At 40.0% G+C, this 23,088-nt stretch overlaps 2 protein-coding genes across 3 annotated transcripts in view; one reads left to right on the top strand and one right to left on the bottom strand.

Annotated features, from left to right (window-relative positions):
- Capn7 (calpain 7) overlaps positions 1-16,844 on the top strand; it is a 39,264-nt gene extending 22,420 nt beyond the window's left edge. The window contains exons 10-21 of one of the 2 annotated variants that reach the window (XM_041662905.1): positions 802-948; positions 1,805-1,911; positions 2,660-2,780; positions 6,675-6,819; positions 7,847-7,946; positions 10,004-10,139; positions 10,813-10,888; positions 12,695-12,840; positions 13,708-13,770; positions 14,409-14,539; positions 15,498-15,590; positions 15,677-16,844. In XM_041662905.1, coding sequence (XP_041518839.1) covers positions 802-948; positions 1,805-1,911; positions 2,660-2,780; positions 6,675-6,819; positions 7,847-7,946; positions 10,004-10,139; positions 10,813-10,888; positions 12,695-12,840; positions 13,708-13,770; positions 14,409-14,539; positions 15,498-15,590; positions 15,677-15,821 — 1,410 coding nt within the window. In that variant the 3' untranslated portion in view covers positions 15,822-16,844. The remainder of the gene's footprint in view (positions 1-801; positions 949-1,804; positions 1,912-2,659; positions 2,781-6,674; positions 6,820-7,846; positions 7,947-10,003; positions 10,140-10,812; positions 10,889-12,694; positions 12,841-13,707; positions 13,771-14,408; positions 14,540-15,497; positions 15,591-15,676) is intronic. The other variant, XM_041662906.1, reaches the window with a different exon arrangement.
- Positions 16,845-18,378: 1,534 nt separating this feature from the next.
- Positions 18,379-23,088, bottom strand: part of Sh3bp5 (SH3 domain binding protein 5) — a 70,686-nt gene continuing 65,976 nt past the window's right edge. The window contains exons 6-9 of the mRNA XM_041662233.1: positions 22,878-22,920; positions 22,045-22,264; positions 20,045-20,305; positions 18,379-19,751 (exon numbers count right to left, since the gene is read on the bottom strand). Coding sequence (XP_041518167.1) covers positions 19,540-19,751; positions 20,045-20,305; positions 22,045-22,264; positions 22,878-22,920 — 736 coding nt within the window. The 3' untranslated portion in view covers positions 18,379-19,539. The remainder of the gene's footprint in view (positions 19,752-20,044; positions 20,306-22,044; positions 22,265-22,877; positions 22,921-23,088) is intronic.

The following is a 23,088-nucleotide window of genomic DNA, read 5'->3' as shown; positions in this document are numbered from 1 at the left end:
GTTTGGGAACACTTTAGAATTACTTTGATTACTTAAAAACTAAATAAACAATTTTGAGAAAGATAGTAACCTCTTGTTTAAAAGACCCTTTCAGTGTTGAGCATGGTGGCACATAGGCACATACCTATACCTAGGACTCAGGAGGCTGAGACTGGAGGATAGCTAGTTAGAGGCCAGCCTGGGCTACATAGCTTGTTTCAAAAAGTTTTGAAGTAATAATCTTTGTACTATTTTCAGATTAGAACTCTTATTTTAGCCCCATGTCTTCCAAATCATTTTCTTCTTTTTTTTTCCCAAGTCATTTTTGGTATTAATTAGATACCAAATCTTTGTGGTATTGCTTGCTCAGTTATTTAAATGTATTTTTTAGTTAGAATATTCTACTGGTACAATCATATATAGTATAAATCTTTTTATAAAGATATACCAAAAATAGGAAGGCTCTTTTGTAATTTTAAATATAGTATACATTCTAGAATCCCTAATAATCTTGATATATATGTATATATAATATATATGTATATATAATATATATGTATATATAATATATATGTATATATATATAATATATATATACACACACATACACATCTCTTGTGTGTAATTATTGGCTTTCTTGTCAGTGAGATTAGCTTGTAAGACTGAATAAAGACATTGTATTAAAATGGTAAGCATTTTATAAAGCTGTCATTATCTTAATAATAGGTACATTGTGGCTGTTGTTGATATAAAGTTGGTTTTTTTTTAAATTGAGATTTAAAGATTGTTTCACCTAATGAAGTTAATGTTCTCTTTCTGCAGGTGATAATTGATGATCAGTTACCTGTTGATCATAAAGGAGAATTGTTGTGTTCTTATTCCAACAATAAAAGTGAATTATGGGTATCACTTATAGAGAAAGCATACATGAAAGTTATGGGAGGATATGATTTCCCAGGATCCAACTCAGTAAGTCATGGATATGTGTTACAGACACACACTTATGCTACCTAATATATTTTAAAGTTTAAAAGTCATTCTTCAGGATCTTACAATGCAAGGCAGTGAATGGAAAGGTCATATTTATATTGATATTAACAGTTTTACTTCCCAACCCGCACATTCAGTTATGTTTTTTCAGATGCTTTTAGTTTAGTTTTGTAATTAATTGCCCCTTTTTTTGTTTGTTTGTTTGAGATGCTGTTTCTTTATGTAGCCCTGGCTGTCCTGAAACTGGCTATATAGAGCAGGCTGGCCTTGAACTCACAGAGATTTATTTGCCTCTGCCTCCATCATGCTTACCTAGGTGATTGCCTTTTTATTCAACTTAGAGAAAGAAAGAGTAGGAGTGTATGTAACATGCTAGAACTGACTGATTGTAAAAACTTACTGTGTGATAAATAACTTGTCATCATAGCAATCTCTTATATTGCATTTTGAGTCTTCTTATATCTACCAATAAAAAAAAAGTCTTTTTATGAGGCTGGATAGATGGCTTAGCACTTAAGAACTCCTGTTGCTTTTGTAGAAGACCTGAGTTCTGTTCCCAGCTTCCAACATGCCAGCTCCCAACTGTCTGTAATTCCTGTTCAAGAGGATCTGATGCCTGTTCTGGTCTCCATGGGCACCAGGCACACAAGTGGTGCACAGACACACATGGCGGGCAAAACACCCATACACATAGATCTTTCTTAAAGAATTCTCAAGTTCAGAAAGCAGAAAAGCCACTTTATCTTCAAGATCATTATGCCAAATCAGTAGCTCTCCTGGGAATTTATTAGCAGCCTAAAAACACTGACAGTTCTGAATTGTGTTTATATTTCAGAATATTGATTTGCATGCACTGACTGGGTGGATACCAGAGAGGATTGCGATGCATTCAGATAGCCAGACCTTCAGTAAGGATAATTCATTCAGAATGCTTTATCAAAGGTAAGTGTGTTTCCTCACTCTCTCCCTTCCTGTTTAAAGGCATCACACTTTATTTAGGGTAGGTGATGGCAGAAACTGTTTGTTTTTTGAGAAGTATGGGTGGACCTCCAACTTGTGATCCTCCTGCCTCAGCTTTCTGGAATCACCTCTGCACACACTACCTCCAGTAAAAGCAGTCATTTTACATGTGTGCTAACTGACAGCCTTAGTTGTCCTTAATTGTGGACACAGTTAATCCAAATTTGAGATGTCCCATAGTTGTTGAATATGGAATGTGGAATGTAGAAAAACCATATGCTCCTGCCAAAGTACTTATAAAGTCTGAGGGAAGGTGGGAAAAGAAGTCTCGAGAGTTTAAACTGCAAATGGGAAATTTATATGAAGGTTCTGGGAAACTCTCCAAACCATAACAAACATAGAGTATCAGAAGTAGGAAACTTGTGATTTGGTAAACAAAGCCAAATCCATTTTGGAGAAGTAAATTTAATCTTTCACATCTGTATCCTTGTTCGTCAGGTAAAAATTTAGCACTTGTTTTTCTTCACTGATAGGTTGTGCCTGAGAATTAAGTTGTCCTGGTGGGGTGGTGGGTAATAAAAATGATAATTCATCTGTTAAAATAGCCAGTTTTAAAAACAGTTTTCAAATGTGAAGTTTTTGTATAAGCCAGCAGACAGTAAGAAAGATGGTGTGATCTGAGATTTAAAGTGTGTCGTGCTCTAACTGCCTGTCTCTGGTGCCCGTGCAGATTTCACAAAGGGGATGTCCTCATCACTGCGTCAACTGGAATGATGACCGAAGCGGAAGGGGAGAAGTGGGGCCTGGTTCCCACACATGCATATGCTGTTTTGGATATTAGAGAGTTCAAGGTTAAGCCTTATAATTTTATCTTTCTTGATTGATAACATCTTACAGTAGCACAGTGATCAGACTTTAGAGCCATTCTACTAGTGTAAGCAACTTGGTTTCTGCCATTGGAAATTAGGAGACCAAAGGTGCAGATGAAATGCAGTGACAGTGCAGTGACAATGGAACAGAGATGCCAGCACACCTTTTCTTCTCCAGGACAGTCACCACAGTTGAGACTAGTACATAGCTCTGACGGGCCCAGGTAGCATGTTGGTGCTCTGGGTTAGTCATGGTAGAAAGCTCAAGGGCATAGAAGATATATATCTGTGAAAGGAAATATAGGAAAATGGCTAGGAATAAGAGATGATTGGGCCTGTGTGCACGTGCACTTCTCTTCCTTGAAGTTTTTACAGCCTTTCTCAGTATGTCCTTGGGCATCCTGAGGTCTTCAAATGTGACCTTATTACTCTGCAGGTTATTGTTATTTTTAAATGAAAAGTTGATGAGTTCTCTGCAGTAGAAGATACAAGTGGCCTTCCTTAACTGGATAGAGGTGTGATCATTCAGAAAAATAGTACCCATTATTTGTTAATTAAACTGTCAAGTTGGCACACAGAAATAGGTTATTTAGCCCAAGATATAATCCAAGAAATCTGTCCGTGATTTTGTTATGCAGACACAAGAGTTCCTTACAGAGCCTAGATGGTATGGTCTTGTGTCTGTCTGTCTGTCTGTCTTGCTCCTAGGGCCTTCAAGAAGAAATACCAGATTAAATCAAACAAGAGAAAATGGTGCAGCAGGAGACACAAGATGTGTGAAGCTCTTGTTAGCTTAAGGTAGCTGCATACAGTTTGACAGTTAAGGCTTTTTTTAAGACAGGGTTTTGCCAGGTATCCCAGGCTGGCCTTGAACTCCTAACCCTTCTGCCCTGGGATTACAGGTACATGCCATCATGTCTGGCTCCTTTTTTTTTCTTTTCAGTAGGAGTATATTCTAAAATGATGATAAAAAAATATAGGGAGTATATAAACTAGTGCCAGAAGTATTTGTCATTATTAGATATTGTGTACTTTGCATAATTATATGTGCTATACTCTTTACAGTTGACTGTACAAATACAATAGGTTTATTTTTACAAGCCTCACAATAAAAGAAAAGCAAATTTTAAAAAAGGTTAAAAAACAATTCCAGAATTCCAGATACAGGGTAAGAAACAAACTCTAAAGGCCAACCTGGGCTACATAGTCACCCTGGGATATGTAATGAGACCTTTCAAACAACAAATGCATAGTATTTAACAGTAATAAATGTTATTCATGATATTTTGGCCAGTGATTGTCGTGTGTTCAGTTCTAAACAAACAAGCCTCCGAGCTTACTTAGTTAAAATGTGTATATATAATGCATTGCACTCTGACCTTAGGATGGCTGTGATGTCACTAAGCATCAGGAATTTTCAGATCCATTATAATTTTTTTTTTTTTTTTTTTTGGTTTTTCGAGACAGGGTTTCTCTGTGACTTTGGAGCCTGTCCTGGAACTAGGTCTTGTAGACCAGGCTGTTCTCAAACTCACAGAGATCCGCCTGCCTCTGCCTCCCAAGTGCTGGGATTAAAGGCGTGCGCCACTACTGTATGTGATCACTGTCATATATAAGGTCCACTACTGGCCAAATGCTGTTGTGACACATAATTGTATAGGAATGAAAGGCAGTATGAGCCTGCCACAACAGTTAAACTTTAAATCCTCCACTGGATGATGTTGCTGAGTGGCAGAGCACTTCAGCAGTCATGAGGGCATAGATTCAATCCTCAATCCTTGGTATAACTTATAGATTCAATCCTCAATCCTTGGTAAAACTTTATGATCTTAAGGCTTTATGAATTAGGCAGGATTCCAACCCCAACCATGTTGTATAAAATTGTTTATTTCCTTAAACATGTCAGTAAAATTGAATCTTTTTTTTTTTTTTTTTGGTTTTCGAGACAGGGTTTCTCCGTAGCTTTTTGGTTCCTGTCCTGGAACTAGCTCTTGTAGACCAGGCTGGACTCGAACTCACAGAGATCCGCCTGCCTCTGCCTCCCGAGTGCTGGGATTAAAGGTGTGCACCACCACTGCTCGGCTAAATTGAATCCTTAAAGCAAAAAGTAAAAAGGTAATGCAAAGTTCAGGAAAGCTAAAAGGTGTGCTTGTTTTAGAATCGTAGTTTTCTCCACACATGAAGTACTACAGTTAACAGTTACTATCCAGGCCTGAGCTCCTTTTTTGTTTGTTTGCTTGTTTGTTTGAGACAGGGTTTCTCTGTAGCTTTGGAGCCTGTTCTGGAACTAGCTCTTGTAGACCAAGCTGGCCTCGAATTCACAGAGATCTGCTTACCTCTGCCTCCCAAGTGCTGGGATTAAAGGCCTGCGCCACTACCACCGGAGCTCCTTTGTTAGAGGTTGGTGTCAGTGCAGTAGATAGTATATAGTAATATATATATATATAAGTAATATAATAAGATATATAATATAATAACTACTTATAAGTAATATAATAAGATAGAATAGTAAGATAGTGGCCTGTGATTAAGTTTGGATAGTGAAACAGCAGCCTTTCTAGTTAGATTAGTGCCTTTACACTAATCTGTACAGTCATTCTGTACACACTGAGGCATTTTATTAGAGTATGTGTAACCAAAATACGTTGTGGCCCAGTAATAGTTTTTTCACTAATAATGTTCCCTTTCAGACTGCAATCATGTGCATTGTTGCCCAGCTTGAGCAGGTTTTATAACCTGTAGAGTGCCCACTTTAAACTTGCTTGTGAATTTCATGCTGTCAGAGTTGATCTTTGCTCAAATTCTTGATGTGTGTTGAAATTGAAAGCATTAACTAGTGTTCTTTAATGGTGTATAAATTTGAACCTTTCCTGGGCTTGTCCTTTATTGGGTGTGTAGTTTTATTTCTGCTGTCTTTAGTCTTTGAAACATTTATTCAAATTTTAAGACAGGGTTTTACTATGTTGCCCTAGCTGGCCTGGAACTCAGAGATCTGCCTTTCAAGTGCTGTAATTAAAGGCATATTGCCACCATGCCCTACCAATTTTGACTTCCTTCTAAAATGTTATTATGCCTATAAGACTTTTTTTCACAGTCTTAAAGCTACTTAAAATCTCATTTGTGACTTTTATTAATATATTCCTAAAAGTATTTTGTGTGTGTGTGTGTGTATCTGTATCTAACACGTTTGCATGCTCTGCGATCTTTATTTCCATTTCCCATCCTCCTTCAATTCTGTGTCTCCTGGAGGAACTGTCCCATAGTTTACTCTAAGGCCCATCCATGGTTCAAGGCCCTTGCTTTTCTGTCCACTCACCTTACAGCATTTCTTAACCTATATTAAGGCTTTCTCCTTTGCTGGAAATAACTAGAATTTGTATGTTGCTGCATATACTAATTTTTTTTTCTGAACTTTTCTTGTATTTCTTCTTCTGTTCTGGGCCCTTTCTGCTTATCAGTAAAATCTCCAGTCATATGCCTTTGAATGCCTCTGGATATTTAGCAGAAATTTCTACTCCTTTATGCTCCCCTTTTAGAAAATATTGCTGTGAATTAGGAATTGATATTTGAGGGGCTGGAGAGATGGCTCAGGGGTTAAGAGCATTGCCTGCTCATCCAAAGGTCCTGAGTTCAAGTCCCAGCAACCACATGGTGGCTCACAACCATCTGTAGTGAGGTCTGGTGCCCTCGTCTGGCCTGCAGGCATACACACAGAACATTATATACATAATAAATAAATAAATATGAAAAAAAAAGAATTGATATTTGATAAGTAATGAAGTTTATTCTAAGAAGATTATAACATGGTAAATCTCTTTCAATTTAATGTTATCTTTTGTTGTTAATCTTTTTGTTTTGTTTTGTCTTTTAATATAGGGCCTGCGGTTTATCCAGTTGAAAAACCCTTGGAGCCATTTACGCTGGAAAGGAAGGTACAGTGAAAATGATGTGAAAAACTGGACCCCAGAATTGCAAAAGTATTTAAACTTTGATCCCCGAACAGCTCAGAAAATAGATAATGGTAAATATCTCTTTGTAACTTTAATACCATTTTGGGATTGGGAGGTGTGTATGAGTGCCTGTGTGTGCATGCATATGGAGGTCACAACTCAATATCAAATATCTTTCTCTGTTGCTCTCCACCTTACTTTTTGAGAACAAGGTGTCTTGCTGAACAAGGAGCTTATTGATTGACTAGCCTAGCTAGTCATCAAGACCCCAGGATCCTCCAGTCTTTGCCTCCCCAATACTGGGAATATACACATACACTGGCATGCCCAGCTTCTGTATGGGTGCTGGAGATGGGCGCAGGTCCTCATGCTTGTGCAGTAAGCACTTTGCTGACTAAGCCATCTCCCTAGCCTTTACTTGCTTTTATGTGTGTGTTTTGTCTGCATGTATGTATGTATGTGCACCAAATGTGTGCAGTCTCTACAGAAATCATAAGAGGACTCCCTGGAAACTAGGGTTACACATGGGTATGAGCCATTGTGTGGGTGCTGGGAACCAAATCCAGGTCTTAGAGCAGCAAGTACTAACATTTGCTATCTCGAGCTCTCCAGCCCTTTAATATCATTTCAAGATGAGATAGACCACTGGGAGGTGGTGGCGCGTTGCCTTTAATTCCAGCACTTGGGGGCAGAGGCAGGTGGATCTCAGTGAGTTCAAGGCTAGCTTAGTCTACAAGAGCTAGTTCCAGGACAGGCTCCAAAGCTACAGAGAAACCCTGTCTCGAAAAACCAAACAACAACAAAACAAACAAATAAATAAATATGAGATAGACCTGTCTCAAGAGTTTCTAATTTTTAATTGTTATTTTTTTACATATGTAGGCGTTTTGCCTGAATGTATATCTGTACAGTATGTGTGTGCTTGGTGACCTTGGAAACGGATCACTGAAACTGGAGTTAAAAAGAGTTGTGGGCCATTGTGTGGGTGCTGGGATTGAATCCGGGTTCTCTGCAGAGCAGCCAGGTGCTCTTAACCACTGAGTCTTCTTATTTATTGCTAAGATATGTTTTAGATTAACAAAGACATTTAATTTTTAGGAATATTTTGGATTTCCTGGGATGATCTTTGCCAGTATTATGATGTAGTGTATTTGAGTTGGAATCCAGCTCTTTTTAAAGAATCAACTTGCATTCACAGGTAAGTTTTTATACATTTTATAGTATGCGTCATAATAGTCTCTACATTTGAAAGATTTAAAAATTTTTAAATTTATGTGGCAAATGAGAATGGGGTTTGCACATGAGTGCATGCGTCTGGGAAGCCAGAAGAGGATGGATGTTGGGTTCTCAGGAGCTGGAGTTACAGGCCGCTCTGAGTCACCCAAAATGGGTTCTGGGAATTGAACTCAGGTCATCTACAGGAGCAGTACATGCTCTTAACCACAAACTGTCTCTCCAGTGCCTATACTCCACATTAAAATTTTTAAATACAGTGATCAATTCAGAAGGACCATCAGGCCCTCTTTTTGGTATTTGTAGTAGACATTTTTTCTATATTACTTTATTACACCAAAAACTTTTTAAAGGATGAAACAAAAAAAAAATCTGATAGTTAATGCGTAGCAATGGTAGTGCACACCTTTAAGGCCTGCCTGTCTACGTAGTGAGTTCCAGTACAGCCAGGGCTACACAGAGAAACCCTGTTTTGAAAAATAATAATTGATTAGGGCTGGAGAGATAGCTCAGTGGTTAAGAGCACTGGCTGTTCTTCCAGAGGACAGAGTTCAATTCTTAGCTCAAAACTGTCTGTAACTCCATTCTAGGGGGGAATCTGACACCTTCACACCAATGTATATAAAATAAAGTTGAAATAAGTAAAAAAAAATAATAAAAATCTTTGAAAGCTTATTTGCATTTGAAGCACATCACTTTTTTCTTTTTTTTTTTTGATATTTATTGAGCTCTACATTTTTCTCTGATTCCCTCCCTGCCTCTCCCCTCCCCCCTTCAACCTTGCCTAAGTCCCCATGCTCCCAATTTACTCAGGAGATCTTGTCTTTTTCTGCTTTACACTTCCCATATAGATTAGATCTGTGTTAGTCTCTCTTAGTGTCCTCGTTGTTGTCTAAGTTCTCTGGGATTGTGGTTTGTAGGCTGGCTTTCTTTAATTTATGTTTAAAAACCACCTCTGAGTGATAATTGTCTTTCTGTGTCTGGGTTACCTCACTCAAAATAATGTTTTCTAGCTCCATCCATTTTCCTGCAAAATTCAAGCTTATCGTTATTTTTTTCTGCTATGTAGTACTCCACTGTGTAAATGTACCACATTTTCCTTATCCGTTCTTTGGTCGAGGGGCATTTAGGTTGTGTCCGGGTTCTGGCTATGACAAACAAAGCTGCTATGAACATAGTTGAGCACATGTCCTTGTGGCACGATTTGAGCGTCCTTTGGATATATACCCAAAAGTGGTTATTATTGGGTCTTGAGGAAGGTTTTTCATAATTTTCTGAGAAATTGCCACAATGACATCCAAAGGGGTTGTAACAGTTTGCATTGTACCAGCAATGCAGAAGGAAACACATCATTTTTATGTTTTATTTTTTCAAGACAGGGTTTTCTCTGTGGCTTTAGAGCCTGTGTGGAACTAGCTCTTGTAGACCAGGCTGGCCTCGAACTCACAGAGATCCTCCTGCCTCTGCCTCCCAAATGCTGGGATTAAAGGCCTGTGTCACTGCCGCCCAGTGAAACATTTTAAAGTAGTGTTTAAAAGTTTAGTTGTGGACTAGAGAGGTGACTCAGCAGTTAAGAGTTCTTGTTGGTCTTGTAGAGAACCCAGGTTAAATTTCCAGCACCCACATAGTTGCTTACAATCATGTTAACTACAGTTCCAGAGGATCTGATGCCCTCTTCTGATCTCCACAGGCACCAAACACACATGCACAAAGATACGTGCAGACCAAACATTCTTTTTTTTTTTGGTTTTTCGAGACAGGGTTTCTCTGTGGCTTTGGAGCCTGGCCTGGAACTAGCTCTGTAGACCAGGCTGGTCTCGAACTCACAGAGATCCACCTGCCTCTGCCTCCCGAGTGCTGGGATTAAAGGCGTGCGCCACCATCGCCCGGCCAGACCAAACATTCTTATACATAAAATAATGAAGTAAGTATCCAAAAAGATAATTTTTTTTAAAAAAAAGTTTAAAAATATCTTTACTGGAAATTTAATCATTGCTGTCTTTTTGTTAATTTTTCTTTTAGTTCTTGGGATGCTAAACAAGGACCTGTGAAAGATGCTTATAGCCTGGCCAACAATCCCCAGTACAAACTGGAGGTGCAGTGTCCACAAGGGGGTGCTGCAGTTTGGGTTTTGCTTAGTAGACACATAACAGACAAGGTATGGATACCTTCTAATGCCACCACATTCACCACATAGAAATTCTTTCAAATACAATTGTTAGAGCCATAGCTTTATGACTAGCCAGTTCCATGTATATAGGTGGTCAGAAAATGTTTTCTCAAGTATATAATTATTATCATCAGGTCAGTTTCCTAATAATTATGCACTAAAGTCTTAATCAGATTTCTCTGAAGGAGAAGCTTGCTTTTCAGTGAGAACATAAGGGTTGATACATACTTTGGAATTTATGAATGGTAAGCTTAGACTATTCTGGAAGGGATTTGGAAATGTTGGATCATTAGTTTTGATTGTAGAAAGGTTTACTGTAATCTTAATCATTCACATAGTCATTTATTCAGAAAAGCATGGCTCCTATAGAACTAAGTAGCTGAGTGTTCTTGAAAATGAGTTCAGCCGGGCGGTGGTGGTGCACGCCTTTAATCCCAGCACTTGGGAGGCAGAGGCAGGCAGATCTCTGTGAGTTTGAGACCAGCCTGGTCTACAAGAGCTAGTTCCAGGCCAGGCTCCAAAGCCACAGAGAAACCCTGTCTTGAAAAAAAACAAAAAACAAAAAAAAAAAAAGAAAAAGAAAATGAATTCAGTAGGCATTTAGAATAAAGAACATCCTGAGTCCATTTTCCTAACCACCTTGCGTTCTCTGTGATTTTAGGATGACTTTGCAAATAACCGTGAGTTTATCACAATGGTTGTGTACAAGACTGATGGCAAGAAAGTTTATTACCCAGGTAAGTTCTGCTGAGCAGACATTGAACGTTCTTATTTATATAATTGAGTTGGAAAAGAAAGACTTGTATATAGGTGGCATGTAGAAATCAATAATGATTATGCTGTTAGGCTAATAAAATAGCAAAACAGATTGGGTATTTAGGTCTTGTTTTTAATTTTGAGATTCTTGGAATTTGGGTTTATATGTTCTTGTACATACCACCAGAACTTGATTTCTAAGAGGTGCAAAAGTCTACAAACTGCCCAAAAGAGAACAGAGGGAAGATGACATAGCTTGGGTTTAAAAAGCATTGAGTTTCTTCTCAACATTTATTAGTTACAGCCCAAAATGAAGCAATTTTACTTGAGAAATGATGGTTTGAACTTGGGTTGTTGTAGTGTAAGGTAAGGAGGACAGATAATGCGTTTCAGTAAGGACCCTGGAATCAGATGTTACTAAGACGGATAAGAATTGGTCAGATGCAAGGAGGGAGCAGATTTATGTTATAGAGTAAAATCAGATGTTAATTTTTGGCTTGTTAAATTTGAGGTAATATGACTTCTAGGTTAGGATGCCAAGTGGGCACTTGATTTCTGAGCAGGGATATAAGGCAGGTTAATGACTTGAGGTGCAAACTGATGATGCAGAGGCATATAGGTAGCATTTGAAGCCTGTACTGTACAGATCATTTTTGGAGAGGGCTGTAGATAGAGCTGAATACCCAGGACTGACCCTTAGGTTCTCATACGTCTTGAGGCTGGGCAAAGGAGTTGGCACTATTACTGGAAAACTTGATCAGGATGCTTGATGAAACAATGGATGATACAGTGAGGTTTGATAGAACCTAAGCAGAGGAGGTATTCCAAGAGAAAAATGAGGACACCTGTTTCCTGCTGTCTGAGAGGTCAGAGAAGATACAGTTGGACTTAACATCTGGTAGTCATTGTTGACCTTGACAAGAACAGCCCAGTCCGAAAGGTAGCTCTAGAGAGGATCAGAATGAGTTCATGTTTTTCTTTGTTCAGTCATAAAGGAAAATATGAATTCTTCACCATTACACTGGTTATGGAAGGCACTAAACCTTAGTAGTCAGTATCTCAGTTTTGAAATTGGCATGACACATAAGATCCAGTGGTCATCAAGTCAAACTAGCTGTTTTCAAATGTTGATCATCATATAACTAAAAAAAAATAATTTCCATGCATGAAAATTTTATATGGCTTTATAATATCAAATGCATTTTATTACTCCCTTTACTTTTAAAACTAAAGGGTTTTTTTTTTTTTTTGGTTGTTTTTTAGTTAAACAGTGTTCCCTCTTTTATGTGTAGTGATTTTTCAGGATACTTCTAGGGTTACAGTTTTATTTTCATCACACTAGATCAGGTATTTTTGCTCTCCATTAACAAAATAAACAGACACAGATTAAAAACTTAGTCCATGGGCTGTTGAGATAGCTCAGTGGATAAAGGTGTTGGCTGCCAAGTTTGACAACCTGAATTCAATCCCTGTAATCCATATGGTGGAAGGGGAGACTGACTCCCTCAAGTTACCCCTGACCTCCACATGTGCACACACACAAATCACTGTTAACAAAACCCCCTTTGTAAAAAGCCCCACTAAATCATTAGTGAAAGGAAGATAAGATTAGTAGTTAAGAGGGATTTTAAGAAACTAATTTAACATCCTCCAAGGTTTATTTAGTTCTGGGGTGGGGCTAAATAGATGTCTTTATATAACTTTTTATGTCTTTAAAAAAATGTTAACTTCCAAGAAAGCTAATCCTGGCTCTGAAAATCTTTTCTATAAACTCGATATGTGTGCAGCTGACCCACCTCCATACATTGATGGGATTCGGATCAACAGTCCTCATTACCTGACTAAGATAAAGCTGACCACGCCCGGGACTCACACCTTTACCTTAGTGGTTTCTCAGTATGAGAAACAGAACACAATTCATTACACAGTCCGGGTAAGAAATTCACCAACCATGAACCAGCCATGCAGTGACAAAATACAGTAATGAGGGTCTATGCCATGTTCTGCTTTATAAGTGGGGCCATTTGAGATAGTCTTGCTGTATGGCTTCAAGGTCACTATGTAGCGCAGGCTGGTGTTGAATTCATATACTCTGATCTCAGCTTCTAAAGTGCTAGAGAAAAGAATTATTTCTGAAAATCATTTTGTTTTGTATGTTTATTAAATAATTATACTTCCTGTAAAAATGTAAGTTGTACTTTACTTTGAATAACATTTTAAGTAAACACATTTTCATAGTGATGGTTTATTCCTGAGATAATGTGGTATATTGAATTAATAAGTGCAATTAAATGGCAGCTTTCAGTAGGGTACAATGATGGCAGCACACACCTGTAAAACTTGAGAATTTCAAGTTCAAAGAAAACAGTTTTCAACTGTTTACTTATATTGCTTCAAAGGTAACTGTCCTTCTGTTGTACATAGATTTGTTTGTCAGATATAAGAAGTTCAATTTGAATGGAATGTCTTTTTTTTTTTTCTTGAGACAGGGTTTGTCTGTAGCTTTGGGGCCTATCCTGGAACTAGCTCTTGTAGACCAGGCTGGCCTTGAACTCACAGAAACCCGCCTGCCTCTTCTTCCCCAGTTGCAGAAGCTAAGGCTGGTAAAATTGTCCTGAGTCATACACAGTAACAGACTAAGCCAGAATCCTCTAGTTCCTGGTTACTTAAGTCTGACTTGATCCCAACTAGTATTTTAGCCGTAGAATAGATCCAGTGTATTCCCTTAATCATTGTGATTCATTCCTGTGACGTTTCTCAGAATAATTTTTGGTGGGCCTTACCATGTTTTTAAATCTAGGTATATTCAGCGTGCAGCTTTACTTTTTCGAAGATCCCTTCACCATATACCTTATCAAAACGGGTAAGAAAGTCTGTGGGTTGTAATCTCATTTTTTTTTTTTTTAGCTTTTTAGAAATTCATTTCGGCCGGGCGATGGTGGCACATGCCTTTAATCCCAGCACTCGGGAGGCAGAGGCAGGTGGATCTCTGTGAGTTCGAGACCAGCCTGGTCTACAGAGCTAGTTCCAGGACAGGCTCCAAAGCCACAGAGAAACCCTGTCTCGAAAAAAAACCAAAAAAAAAGAAAAGAAATCCATTTCACTGCCATTAAAACACTTCCTGGGATTTTACAGAAATAAAGGGAAAAAGTGTTTGCTTATTTTGGTTAGAATAAAAGATCAGTGAGCAACATTGTTTCTATGGAAATAGAATAAAAGTAATTCTAGAGACAGGATTAGGATAGCCTTGCTTATCAGAAGTCCACTTAGATGAACTGAAAAAGAATTTGAAAATAGTTTGCAGTGTGGGTAAAATAAATATGCAGAAGAGTCTAAGGAGAATTCCTGGTAGTGAGAACAATTTAACTGAGTGAGAGGCGGAGTATAGTAAAGCAACGGCTGAAGGAGGACAGGCTGTCAGTGACAAAGATTGGAGAAACATACTAGAACTATGGTGGAATCAGAATGTGAAATTTTGTTATGACAAACTTTATTTTATAGATTAATGGAAAGTGGAGTGGTCAGAGTGCTGGAGGATGTGGAAATTTTCAGGAGACTCACAAAAATAACCCCATCTACCAGTTCCATATAGATAAAACTGGACCGTTACTGATTGAACTGAGAGGACCAAGGTTTGTGATTCGTAGCTGCCTTTTTTTTCCTTTTCGTGCTGCAGATGACCCTAGGGCTTTGTGTTTGTCAGCAACCACTCTAGCACTGAGCTATGTTTTTACTTAGAATCCTTAGTTTTAAATTAATGAGGATATATTAAAACTGATCTTAAGGGAACAACGTTTGGAAACAAATCCATGTAAACATAGGCAAAGTATTTTTGATAATTACAGCATTATAAAGGGGAGGTCAGCCCTGAGTAAGTGTCCATGTATGACAGTAACTTCACCTAGCTCACACCAGGCCTAAAAGTCAGTTCTAGATTACAGACTAGTTGTTAAAAGTAAACAGTAACTTCTAGAATATAATACAGATGATATCTGGTATGAAATGCAGTTCAGCATTTTTTTCTCTGTGAATGAGTGTGTCTTGGAATGCCATATGAGTCACATACTAACTATTCTGTGAATTTGGATTTTGAGGGCTTTCTTCTGTTCTGTAGGGTTTTCTGTCAGTTACACCGACAGTCTTTCATCTAGAAATTTATGTTAAATGATGTTTTATCTTTTATATTATTCCCTGGGCAGCCTGTAGTTTAAAAAAAAAAATCTAGCTGGGAGTGATGGCACAATGCCTTTAATTCAGCACTCAGGTGGCAGAGGCAGAGAGATCTGAGTTCGAGGCCAGCTTGGCCTACATAGTGAATTCTGGGACAGTCAGGGTTACTTTCTGAGACCTTGTCACAAAAAGCAAAAGTCTGTGTTAAGGTAAGCTTGATGCGTTATTAGTCTTTATGGATTCCATTTTAAAACTAGATAGAAATTGTGAGTAAAAACAGTATGCAGAGTTTTGGGGTGCTTTCTTGTTGGTAAAGAGTGGAGCACACACACATACATACTTCAATAGCTCACCTGCACCTTGCAGTGTCTTTTAAACTGTTTACTAACATAGCAATGCTGTTTTGATTTCTAATACCAGGCAATACAGTGTTGGATTTGAGGTGGTAGCAGTTTCCATAACGGGAGATCCTGGTCCTCATGGCTTTCAGAGGAAATCTAGTGGTGACTATAGGTAACAGTGGCATTTTGTGTTCAGTGTACACTTTATATGACATTATGGTCACATAATAACCTTATTCTCATTTTCCTTCAATATAGGTGTGGATTTTGCTACTTAGAATTGGAAAATATACCTGCTGGAATCTTTAATATCATCCCAAGTACTTTTTTGCCTAAACAAGAAGGACCGTTTTTCTTGGACTTTAATAGTACTGTCCCCATCAAGACAACACAACTCCAGTGATAGAGAAGTCTCAGCTATTACTGGATTCTATATTTTGCAGTCATCGGCTCTTCAGACAGAGACAAATTATGATGGTAAACCATCAGAATGGAATTCAAAGACATGCTACAGTGAAATCTGGTACTTGTCATGCTGTTTGCTAGGAACTGTACATAGAAGTACCTTAATCTTACAGGTACTGTTTACATGGTTTTGTGCATACAGAGTTGGCATGTATTTAGGGGCTAACTTTGTATAAAAATTATATATGATTACAGATTAGATTCAGCTATCACTGTGAGATGCTTTTGCTAACAGGACAAAGGAACTGAAACAAGATGAGGACAACAAGGGCCACAGATCCACTGAATGCAAGAGCAGGCTATTTTAGTATTTTGAAATCCTTACATTACGTTTCCCGTTTTTACAGAGCACGTAAGTTTAACCTGTTCATGTTGAATCCCACCATACATCTGAGGCAACTAATTACCAAATGAATCATGCCATTATAACTAATTTGAATTTTCCATTGTGTGTTTAAATGTTTGTTGCCTAGATGTCATGAAAGAATAAAGCTTTAAAAAGTACCATTTAGCTTAGCATGAAGATGCTCAGGCTTAAGAATGAAGGTTCTCAGTGTTAGATACATCATTCATTGTAGAGAGAGAACTGAGGTATATTTATTGTTGCCATTTTTTAATTCTTAGGTTGGTGAAATGTAATAATCTGAGACTGGAAATGTTAAAGTTTAGTGTATAGAGTTTTAAACTGCTCCGTAGTTTGTGCTTTCATAACAGGAATTTGGAGAGTCCTTGAGACTTTATAGTATGTGGTGATCGAGTTATACAACATTCATAAAAAGTGAGTTACCAGGAATTAGAGGTGTTGTGTAAATTCCCATTTGTTTACATAACAATGCAGAATGATGCTCAAGATTTTAAAATTCTGAAAAATAGGATGGGATCTGTTATTGTCTCTACTTTATAATTATCAAAACTATTTCTACTGCCTTTAATTGAAATAAAATATTTGTACTTATGGAAATTATATAGTTTAACCTCCAGAACTTGATTTGAGTTAATCTATTTTAAGTTTTGAGACAGGGTTTCTGTGTTGCTTTGGAGCCTATCCTGGAACTCTCTAAGCCAGATTGGCCTCCAACTCACAGAGATCCGCCTGTCTCTGCCTTCTGAGTGCTGGGTTAAAGGCCTGTGCTTCAAGGATATCTTAATTCAGTAGTTGGAAGGTATTTAATTTTACTTAACTAAACTCTTAGGACTTTTGAGTTAGCCATATAAACTTGAAATGTGAGGATAAGGGTTAATTTTTTGCATTAAAAAACTAATAGAAGGCTGAGAGGCAGCTCATTGGCACAAGCACTTAGCATGCCCAAGGTCCTGGGTTCAGTCCCCAACAGCACAAAAACAAAAACCCAGTGGAGAAGACCTATATGTAAACAATATTGATTCCTGTAAGCAAGCTCCATGGAGAAATCAAGTGTAGGCACTATTCCTACAATCCTGCAGCCCATCTGCTTTCTATGTGGGGACAGCAGGCTGGAATTGACAGTTGGATCTGTGTTGTGGGAAGGTGACACAATGGAAAAATTAGAAATTGCTAGTAAGAGGAGGGGATGGCTCAGGTTATCTTATTTCAGTACATGCATAGATGTTGAGCCTCAAGAAACTCCCCCTTGACACAAAAAAAATTATCCAGAAAAGGTGACATCCTAAAATTAGTAGCATATGGTTCGTGGTCACCTTAGGGGAAAAAAAAGCCAAAGAGGGCCAAAAAACTGAAATTGGTTAGTAGCTGAATTTCAGACATGGTGACCCTAAAGACGAACAACAGAGTAAAAAGGTCAAAATAACAGTGATGGCACTGTTGTAGTGGGACACGTGAGAGGAAGTGATGAGACAGCAGCCAGGGTCAGAGGTCGGAGACAAGCAGGTGGCAGGCTGATGGAGTGGGGAGAAGCCAGATTATGAAGCCCCAGTGCTCAAGTAAGGGATATAGTGCTATGCTTCCCAACACAAAATCCATCTGCCATAAATACGAGATTTTACCATGTGACTCCAACTTAGAAGGCAGATGTCAGGACCAACATTCAGGGTGACAGGTACTTGATCCTGTGGTGGATCCTGAACATTAGAGTACACAGCTGTAAATGTGAGAGGTAATGTGAGAGGGATTAACAGTAAAAGGCAAAGCTAACTAGGATGTCCTCCCACAACACATTTCAGTGTAGCATATACATTAAAATCCAGTACTCTCAGCTTCCTAGTAGAGCCAGGCTGAGTCAGGTGAACCCGTACTGCAGGATTGTAGCTCCCCACCCCAGCCATCCCCAGGAGACTACACTGACCAGTGAAGCAGAGACCCTCTTTTCTTGGGCCTGTGGCTGCCTGCCTCTGTCTCTCCTCGGTGCTCCCCTTTGTAACACCAAAGGTGGAATTCTAATTCAGACCTTAGGATTTTGAGCTTAAACTACCAGGATGAGAGCAGAGGGCCACAGCATCCCATGGTCCTTCTTAACAAAGCAAGGGACATCCCAGAGTGGAAGACACACAACAGTGGCTTTCTCAGTAGAAGTCACAAAGTTTTCTTAGTTTTTATTACCCTCAAGGTATTAAAACAAGTACAAAATAACCTTGTAATTAGGATACTGTATCCATCAATAAAAAAGAAGAAATCACTATTGTATGAAGCTATACACACATGGCTAAAATATACAAGCTGTGACATAATTAAAAGACAATTTGAAATGGGGTTGCTTTCTTCAGAAAAGCCAAATCGATAAAACAGGACAAATAAAATACAGTGCCCTAAATATGCATAAGTATAAACACTAAGAGTCTAAACATACTACTATTGGCATAACATCCACTGCTTCTATTTCCCAGCCCCTGCCAGCACATGCCTACTCCCTCTAAAGAATACTAGGTGCAGCATAAACCTTAAATAGTCTCAGTAGATAGAACAGTGGCATGCACTTCTAGAATAAACCCCCTCGGCTGGCAGGCTAAGTTAGGCTGTAAACCTCCTGCAACCACAAACCCCATATGCTATGTCCCTGCTCCCTCATTCCCCATCCCCATATTGGCATTCAGTCACCTTTCCCACCCCCAAAAAGTGCAGTTCATGGTACCTTTCCTAGGAAATGGTTATAATGGGTGTCCCAGAAGACATGCTTTTTTTAAAAAAAAAATCCCTCTCTGTGCACCAGAGGTGATGAAAATGAAATTGTGTTCTTGGCATTGTTTTTGAGATTTCACTGGGTCAAAACAATGTGTTCTGAACACTTGAGTTTCTGTTTGTGTGAGTTTTAAAATTATTTTGGTGCCCTGTGATATAATGGAGAGAACATCTCAGTTTCCCCAAATAGAGGGATAGAGATGTAGGCTGCTGACCCCAGTCTGGTTAAGTGTCCAGTTCCCCTCCTGGCTCGGCTTCTTTCACAGAAACTAGTTATTGCTTCTACACTGCCGCTACAAGGGAACGCTCCGCAAGGCTGTGACCCTGGTCACAGTTTACCTGTGATGGCTCTGCTCTGAAAAACACCAGCCCAAGAGCTCTTACCCAGAGGGAAATGCTTCAGCCCTCAAGGTCAGTGAAACTTGGTTAGTGCAGTTTAGAGTAAATGCATACTATCTGGCTTATGTTAAATGAGTATTGGCACGATGTTCCTCAAGTTTCATGTATAAATGTGATTTGCACATGGGCCGTAGCCCTGGGTGAGTCAGCCAATCTGCACCATTTTTATGTCAGCGATAATCCCATCTCTTCCTTTTGAGCACTGTAGGGAGAGGTGCTTCATACGGGTTTCCAAGGCCTGGCCTTCACGGGATGTGCTGCTTTGGCTCCTGCCCTTGCCACCACCACTGTTGCTGTGAACACGGTTGTTGTTGGCTCTGTCACTCGTTTTATTCTCAGCCCCTTCTGCTCTGTCTCCTGTAGAGATACAAAGGTTGCCGAATGGGAGCTGACAGTTCCAGCCCCCTAAGCCCTCTACGATTCCCACTGCCACCCACCATGCATCTCAGGGGCTCTCCAGCATTGGATAACACACTGTATTTATCCCTTAGTATGTATCCTAAGATGAGATTTACTCTCCTTACTTTGGAGTTAGGAAGCTAACCTCTCTAGCAGGAACCTGCCAAGGGGATTTTTCTTAGGAGAGACTCGGGGCCTAAATTCTGTAACAATTGAAGCTGGCCAGGTAGAGTGCCAGGGGTCGAACTTACCTCGTTCCACCTCACATTCAGGGGAGGAGGCCCCACTGCATTCACTTCGAGGGCCCAGTATTGGAAACATCATTCCAAATTCAGACAGGGATACGGGGCTGGGCAGATCCAAGCTGCCGGGCCTTGCCACTGCAGGGAACTGGTCAGGCATATCAGATGGACTTGTTGGTCCTGAACTAAAGCTGGACACAGACTGAGTTTCTGAGTCGTCTTCAGACACTAAGTTGCTGCAGTTGTCATCTTCAAAGGCTTCGGAAGCCACTGTGGGATGAGAACATCCGTCACACGGAGCCTGCTAACAAGTAGCCCAGGTCCCTAAAGGCTTGCAGACAAGCTCTCTGCTGGCAGGCAGGCAGGTAGGCAGGCAGGCAGTCCCACAGCATGGAGTGCAGGTTCTGCAACCATCCTGAGCCTTCTGACTCGCCTCCTGCTAGGTCCCATAGAAAGTCAGTGTTCTAGAAATAAAATTAACTCCTGCTCTATGATTTTATGCCAGCAGGTGCTACCTAAAGAAAGGATAGCTAGGGTAAAGCACATGTCTAGCATATACAAAGGCCTGATTTCACTTCCCAGCACTGAAGAAAAGGGAAGATAAATTTAGACACTAGCCCTTTGTGATGTGTCCTAAGGAGGCAATCTTACAATGAAGACTGAAGGTTTTCCTTCCAGCATAAGCAGCAGTTGCTGCTGGAAAGGGCAACTCTGCATGGAATGTATGTCTGTAGTAACTTTTGATCTCATAAGCCTGCCTAGACCACTGTCTGCAACAAAGAACAACTCATTTACAGTGTTCTCGATGTGCCTGTTTGTGAACCAGAATAACCAAGGCTCAGAGACACACCATTCTTGTTTTCAGAGCCTCTCAGCCTGCATTTTCGCTTTAAGATCCTTCCTAGTTCTCATTATGCCTATAGCGTCTTTAAAAATGATCTTATAGTAACCCTCTCTGGAATGCTAGAAGTACTATACTGCTTGAGACAGACTGAATTCAGATCCGGACCCCACTGTTGACTGTGTGGCCTTGTCAAGCTACCTGACTGCTCAAATGCTCTACGTACAGGATTAATGAAGTGATATAAAGCAACTCATTCATAGCTATTGATTACATTATAGTTTCATTTCCCTTCAACCTGGCAATTCAACCTTTGTTGATGGCCTTCAAGAATTACTGAGGATGGGTCTGGAGAGGGCTCAGTGGTTAAGAGCACCTGCTGCTTTTCCAGAGGACCCAGGCTTGATTTCCAGCACCCACATGGGAGCTCACAACTGTAATTCCAGAGTATCTAGTATCCTAACACCAAGCAAGAATGTGGTATACATAGATACATGTAGAAAAAATTCATACACAAATTATTTTTAAAAATACTAATAAGGAAAAGAAAAAAGAATTTCTGAGGAAGGTGCCTAAAAGAGCCACAATGGATTATTCCACAGGAAAAGAGAAGCTGCAAAGTGTTCACTGTCACAGGGTAGCTTTCTTAACAGAAACTAGGTCAGTCCTCTATTCTGTCTGCACAGGATATCCTTGGACAGAAGAGACCCATGTGCTTCAGACCCCAGGGAGAGCTGCTAGGTGTCACTTCTCACAACCCTCCTGACCACTCTTCACACAGCTAAAGCAGCTAACACACCAAGACCCCGGCTAGCCCACTCCATGCCATGGTAGAGTGGGGTCTGAATCAGATCTGGATACCAAGTCCCTTTTAATCTTCCCTCAGAATGTCTTAAAGTCTTGAACATTCTAAAGTGAACTTAGACTCTCTGAGAAGGGTAAGGATAGAGCTGGAACATTTCCCAAACCTACTTGATCATGGAATGCTAACATTCAGTAGCAATCCGACAAACATAGTGTCCCACAAATCATGAGAAATTACCAGATAGCCTGCAGGGCTGCCCAGCTCTCCAATTCTTTAGTGATGGGCAAAAGACGGGGCCTGTGGGACAAGAGGGCCCTGAAAGCAGATCACATATGCTGTGTGGTCCCCGCTGGCCAGACTCACCAGAGATGGCATCAGGCTCAGGTCTGCTCCCAGACAGCTTCTCCACTGATATGCTGCTTCCCTCAGCCCCCACGCCACAGCCCCGAGGCCCCATGGCATTGGAACGCCGGCGCTCGTGGATCTCATCTGAGATTCTCTCCAGGCTCTTCAGCGCTGCCTTATACTCGCCTTTTGCCAGGGCCAGCTTGGCCTGAAGGTCATCCACTGTCTTCTTCAGTTGCTGATTGGGAAGATGGAAGATCTGGTAAGCCAAAGTGGCTCTGTATATCCCCATTGAGAGAGGGACTACAGATGACTACAACAGAACTTTCTAGAACACCCAAGACATGACCTAAGGAGGATCCAGTTACTTTTATTGTGGCTAACCATTCACTGTAAAGAAAATGACTATCATCTCAACACTGGTCACACTGACACAAAAATATGCAGAAACAGCTATTAATGGAATGTAGCCCTCAGGGAAGGTCACAGACAAGTTCTTGGCCCCATATTTGAAATCACCTGTAGAGCCACTTCCAGTGTAGACTGCTGACCCAATCCCCCAAAGGTTCTGGGAGTAGATGGAGAGCCTGGGAACTCTACTACAGAAGTTTCCGGGACCACTTGTCTTAGGCACTCACCAAGATCAAATAAGTTAGTACCATTCAGTGAGCAGTGAGCAGCAAATAGCTCTAGACGACACACAATGCCCAAGACCTCTTGAGACTGAGGTGGAGGAACATGTTTCCTTGTCCTCCCCTCACATGGGTCATTCAAAGGCCTGCACCACACTAGAGTTGAGTGGGGGGGGGGGGCAGGACACAAAACAGTGACAAATCCAAGGTCACACGTACCTCGAGTTGCACATAGTACTTTGCCTTGAGCTCAAAATAAGGCCTGCAGAAGACAGGAAGAAATGGTAAGAATATGATCTTATGGTCAACTCCTATAGATAAATCTGCTACAGCTAGTTAGGCCATGGCAGCGACAGACACCAGCAGAGCTCCTGGCTCACCCAAGGCCTCTTCGTTCCCATTTCAAAATTTTAGAAACCTTGCATTCTGG

This window comes from Microtus oregoni, unplaced genomic scaffold, assembly GCF_018167655.1.
Source record: "Microtus oregoni isolate MIOR12 unplaced genomic scaffold, Mior012 000013F_ref0000133, whole genome shotgun sequence".
In the NCBI taxonomy this organism is placed as follows: domain Eukaryota; kingdom Metazoa; phylum Chordata; class Mammalia; order Rodentia; family Cricetidae; genus Microtus; species Microtus oregoni.
The sequence above is the reverse complement of the archived record's forward strand: the minus strand, read 5'-3'. Positions and strand labels throughout refer to the sequence as shown.